Here is a 5,809-nt window from a genome sequence, read left to right as displayed (position 1 = left end):
ATCCATCACCACCACGGTGCAGGGACTGGAGGCACAGGGAGGTGGGTGTTAGGGCATCCCTTAGGGCCATCACCTCAATCCATCGCCACCACGGTGCAGGGAATGGAGACATGGAGAGATGGGTTTTGGGGTATCCCTTATGGCCATCGCCCCAATCCATCACCACTGTGGTGCAGGGACTGGAGATAGGGGTACCAGGGTACCTCTTACAGCCATGCCCAGGGCAGTATCCCCACTGCCCAGCCCACCTGTGTGCTGGACAGGTACCTCAGGCCCTGCCGGACACTCCCCTCTCCTCTCAAGCACCAGTCATACTCAAACCCGGCTCGTAGTAAATGAGCAACAAAGTAGCTTGGGAAGGAATTTCCAGCTCAGTGAGGAGTTTACAGGCCGGTGATTAAAAAATGGCTATTAAAAAAAAATTAGCTGGGCCGCCGGCACGTCTTCCAGGATCTGCCGTAACAGATTCGTCCGAGCCGGTTAACGGTATTTGCGGTTTGCAAGATGCTACATGTCTGGGGAAGATGACAGACACGTTATTATCACCTCTCGGCTGCGATCTGCCCCAACCTGTCCCAGGATGCAGCTCCGCAGCTGCTTGCTGGGGAGTGCAAGGAAATTAGCAGCCGGAGGCGGCACTTTTCTTCTCTCTGCCTTGCCAGGCCAGTGGCTTTATTGGGGATCCATTGACTGCAGTCCTGGACACGTCTTGAGTAGAGCTAATGAGAAGCCTGGAATGTAGGAGAAGAAGAGGAGGAGGAGGAGGTGGCTGGTAGGGAGGAGGGGGGGAGGATTTGTGGAAAAAGCAATTGTTGAGCAAATCATTTCCTTCAAGAGGGAAAGGAGGCCTTGGCTGCACCTTCCCCAACAGGCAAGTCTAGACGCTTCGGTGTCAACAGTTGACGATAAATAAGATTTTATCAGCTCCAAATCTGTTGGGACACATCCTCCTAGCGGTTCTGCTGCCCAGGAAGGGCTGGGCAAGATGGACTTCGCCAGGAGGTCTTTCCAGGCAGAGGATTCAGGTTATTTTTGGTGTGAGGCTGTCAGCATCCATGAGGAAAACCACCTCTCCCTGCTCATTCTCTGCGTGGGGTGGCAGCGCTGGTGGCCTGTGGAACCATCCCCTGATCCTGTCTCAGGGTGGGCAGTGATGGATGCTGAGACTCCACGTCAACGCTGCATCCACGAGCCACTGTGGGGCATTCACTCAGTGGAATCTTGTGATGTCCAGAACATTTCCGTGGGGCGGCAGCACTGGGATAACCATGGTGAAGCCTCACAGTGGCCGGTGCCACCATGGGGCGACTTGTTTGTGTCCTGTTCCATCTGGCACTGGTGCAGCACAGCCTCGTCTCACCCAAAGAGCAGCTGCGTTTCAAACACATCCAGAGACCTGCTGTGGTACCAAGCTCTTGGGGACACAGAACTTAGAGCTGATAGGCTGCTAGGGGTTAAATAATTTGGCTTTTCCGTTTTTTGGCTTGTTCCTAGAGCTCTGGACAGACAGCACTGGCAGGGAAGGGACAGAGACAGATCTGCCGTCGCAGTATCAGCCCAGAAGTTGAGGGTGACACTGGAAGCTGCAGGAAACCCCAGAGGAATACAGGTTCTGTGTGTTCCATAGGCTCCAGGGAGACTGTCAGTGCTGCTGCTGCTGCTCTGTGCTGGTTGGAGCAATCCAGCACCCACAAGCCACAGAAACCTGTTGTGTTCCTCAAACACACGGTGACACCCAGTAACAGACGCTCTCCGGTGCTTTCCAGGAACAGAGATGGACCTTAGTCCTAATGTAAGCACGGAGACAGACACCAGCAGTCCCCAGGGCAGAGCAGGGTCTGGAGACACAGGCAGGAGTTGCCCAGGGCAGAACACACCCAGGCTCCTTTGTAGGTCTGAAAGGAATCCTGGAGCTGAGGTCTGGATGTACCAGGAAGGTGTACAGGTGCCCCAAAATGTTGTTCCTACACCCAACAGCAAGCTGGCAGCAGCCCAAGTGACCTGAGCTTTGGCTGTGACCCAGCTGCCACATGTGGCCAGTGCTGAGAGGTCAGTTTGTCCAAACACTGCAGAGCGGGGAGGATGTGAGTGAACAGACCGAGGTTGCCCCCAGTGCAGGTGGCAGGAGCACGACCGTGGCACACAGAGAGCCGAAGCAGCGAGGCGGCTGCGCTGGTCTGGGTTACATCCCAGCATTTTGATCTCTGGGTTCTGCTCTGCCACTGCCTCACATCACACTCGAGCAGCATGTGGTGCCTGTGGTCCCTGCAGGGTGCTGTGCAGGGTATGGCTGTGCTGGGACGTACCAGAGCCTCAGGTGATGCAGCACAGCCCGGCAGAGATGTGCATGGCGGGTAATTAGCAAATACAGATAACGGAGGAGAGAGGTGCCTGCCCAGGGACACTGCTCAGCACAGGTTTTGCTGTCCCCTACAGAGAGTGTGCATAGCCAAGCTGGGGATGCAGCACAGCTGGGGCTGCAGAACCTCCTGGGATCCCAAAACCACGATGCTGGTTGTCCTGGTGGCCATGAGCAGCCTGGGTCTGTGGGACCGGGAGCGCTCGGCTGGAGATGCGGCACAGGACGGCTCCACACCGAGAGGAATCAGGAGCGCGGCCGCCCAGGGCACAGCCTGGACTTTTCTTGCCCAGAATTATCAGCAGGGAGTTCCTTAAAAGAATAGTTTGTTATTGTGGAGGGATCTTTGAAGGCGATCCCGGAGCTGTTGGGACACGATAAGGTTATCAGCGGAGGCAAGTCTGCGCGGAGCGGCCGCCTTCCCCCTGCAGGGCATCCCTCTGCTATTTAACAGAGATTTATCCATGTCATAACATGGTATAATGAGAGAATTTGTTACCAAAGAACTTGCCATAATGCACCTCTGCTCTTCCAGAGCAGTTATAGTTCCCAGGCATGTTGAGGGCTGCCCGGGAATGTCTACATGAAAAGATCCTTTGACAGGAGTTGTCAGTGTTTTAACACCTGGCAAGCAAGAGCCCCCTCCAAATAACCCTTGTTTTGCCACAGTGGCTCCTCTAGACGAGGGCATTAAACCCCATCGTGGTGGGCGAGTGGGTTCCGTGGGCTGCAGCCACGTGGGAGTTTCCTCTCTGGCCAGGCAGAGCGGAGTCACCACATTCTGAGTGGAGCCTGCGCTTCCAACTCAGGCCTGATCCCTGAGAATCCCTGCTGGGGGTGCAGGGTCACACCCAAGAAGCTAGCCTGGCCATGGAGGCAAGGTGTAGCCAGCATCCTGAGGTATAAGTGCAAAATTTGGGGATTTCAGTAGAAGTTGGTGTTTCCAAGCATCCTCTCTGGTTGGGCAAGTCCAAGTGCCTACAAAAATAAGGATTAATTCTTGCTGTCAGGTTCAAGTTTGTGTTACACCTCTCGGTCACCACCCTCCAGTGACCGCAGCACCTTCCTGCTCCCCCCAGCACCGAGCAGGTTCTGATCTCGGGACACCCACGACACCCCATTGTTGTGCCTCCAGGAGCCGGTACCAGCCCAGTGCTGGAGGAGCTGCAGGAACTGCTGCTGTTTGCCTTGGTGGAGCCTCTGACCTTTATGTCTTCCCAGAACTTCCCCAGAGACCACCCAAATGAGACAAACCTGGAAATGCTTTATGTTGTTTGCCCTGTCCCAGTCCTGGTGGTGGGAGCACCTCGCTCATCCACAGGCAGATCCGCTCCTGCAGCCAGGGCAGGGGGACTGGGACACACAAATCCTTCCTGCCTGATCCACAGCTGCACTGGGACATGCTCATGGCCAGGAAAAGTGGGGACTGAGCCATCCATGTCAGCCCTTGAACACCCCCCAGCCCTGTGCTGAGCCCCCGTTATGGGCAGCCCCAGCTCAGGAACCCCCCGCCGGCGGGAGAGCAGAGCCTCCCCTGGGCACACCTGTATTTGGATGGCTTGGGACAAGCTTTAACATCCCCACAAACACTCTGCACGGTGGTATTTTTTTGGCACTGGGCACTGTGTTGTGGGGATGAGATAAAATACCTGGAGCGGGAACATGCCCTGCCATGCAGAGACGGGCTGCTCCGAGCACAGGGGTGGGCTGGTGTATAGCAAACACATTCCTTGCGAGATGGAAAACAGCGTGGCACAGATGAGGTGGAAGGGAATTGCACATCCCCACACATGGGCAGTTCCTGGAAGGTGAAGGACAAGTTCTCCTTCCCCAGCCCTGCTCTGAAGGGGCACACGCTGCAGCCTCCAGAGCTTCCCCCATCCAAGGGCCTTGTGAGAGAAGTTTGCCGCTGAGCAAACCCCACTGTGCCCTCACAGGGAAGAATTTGGTGGCCACAAACCGTTTTCTACTCAGCAGTGACTGTGGGCACTGCCTCCAGCTGCCACAGAGCATCCTCCTCCCACGGCCAGCCCGGGCAGTGGTCCCCATCATGTCCCCACCCTGTCCCTTCCATGAACCACTGCTGCTGCAAAGGATGGAGTCAGGATCAGGACAAACCCATCTGTGTCAGAATGAAACTCCCAGGTCCTGCCTAATGAGCTGTGACACTGCTAAGGACATCAAGCACGATTTCCTCAGGCTGTGACGCGCCAGTGCCCTCGGTGCTCCCAGCCCTTGGTCAGGAACCATGTGTGAGAGCAGATTTGGGAATGTTTTCAAAACGGGCTGAGCGATGCACGAACGAGGGCTTTGCTGATTTTCGGTGAGATTCCCTCTGCCTCAGTGCAGCGGTGACCCAGCTCTGCCAGAGCCCTTGCCCATCTGGGAAACCCTTCCCAGCCCCAGGAGGTGGCTGTATCTGGTTTATGTGGAAAGCAGATACCACATAGTGTGGGTGAAATGGTCAGATTTCAGTATTTCCAGGGGAAAGGGAAGGGAAGGAACCCTGCCTTTACACCAGAGCAGCAGAGGAAGCCGAGGGTGGCCAGGGGAGCACCCTCCACCCCACCAGTGCTGCTCACCTGAGGGATGTCTCCTCTTTCCCAGTACTCCCCGCTGCTGAAGAAGCTCTACTGTCAGATCGCCAAGACATGCCCCATCCAGATCAAGGTGTCCACTTCGCCGCCCCCGGGCACCATCATCCGGGCCATGCCCGTCTACAAGAAGGCAGAGCACGTCACCGAGGTGGTGAAGCGCTGCCCCAACCATGAGCTCGGCCGCGACTTCAACGACGGTGAGGGCTCCGAGCTGCCCGCATGGCCTGGGGGGCCGTGTGTCCCTCGTGTCACAGCCCTCGTGTGCACAGGGTGAGCCCCCCGGGCAGCCACAGCTCTAACTGGAGGTTTGCCTTGCAGGCCAGTCAGCCCCTGCCAGCCACCTGATCCGGGTGGAAGGCAACAACCTGTCCCAGTACGTGGATGACCCGGTGACGGGACGGCAGAGCGTGATGGTGCCCTACGAGCCCCCGCAGGTACCCGGCTGCTCGCGGCGGGGGGAGGGACCGGCTGCTGCCTCCGTGGTTTGGGTTGCTTGGCACGGGGCAAAGGGTCCAAGTGTCCCCCTTGCCCTGGCACATCTTAGACCACTCACTGCTCGCCCCTGGCAGCGCTGGCAGCTACACTCCAGCACCTGCAGCTCCCCGCCCTGTGAAGCACCCCAGAGCAGCCTGGTCTTGGGAAGTGGGGTGTAATGGGATACCCCCTCCAGCCCTGCCCTGGGTGCCCCCACAGTCCTGGTTCAGTCCCCTCTTTCCAGCCGGGACCATCCCCACACCATCGCTGGCGTTCCCCTGCTCGTCCTGCCAAGGCACCAGCCCTGTGCCAGAGGGTCCAGCCCTGATTCCTCACTCCCCGGGGGTCCCAGCCTGCCTCCCCTCCTCTTCTTCACTCC

The 5,809-nt window shown here is 57.5% G+C and overlaps 1 protein-coding gene across 4 annotated transcripts in view; it reads left to right on the top strand.

Moving 5' to 3' along the window:
- Nucleotides 1-5,809, top strand: part of TP73 (tumor protein p73) — a 25,658-nt gene that overhangs the window by 14,163 nt on the left and 5,686 nt on the right. For all 4 annotated transcript variants that reach the window (XM_042031966.1, XM_042031967.1, XM_042031964.1 and 1 more), the window contains 2 exons: nucleotides 4,967-5,153; nucleotides 5,275-5,390. In XM_042031966.1, coding sequence (XP_041887900.1) covers nucleotides 4,967-5,153; nucleotides 5,275-5,390 — 303 coding nt within the window. The remainder of the gene's footprint in view (nucleotides 1-4,966; nucleotides 5,154-5,274; nucleotides 5,391-5,809) is intronic.

Source organism: Corvus kubaryi, unplaced genomic scaffold, assembly GCF_017639235.1.
Source record: "Corvus kubaryi isolate FWS band 111438036 unplaced genomic scaffold, C.kubaryi_AGA036_p1.0 37352, whole genome shotgun sequence".
Lineage (NCBI taxonomy): Eukaryota > Metazoa > Chordata > Aves > Passeriformes > Corvidae > Corvus > Corvus kubaryi.
This window is presented reverse-complemented; position numbering and strand designations above follow the sequence as displayed.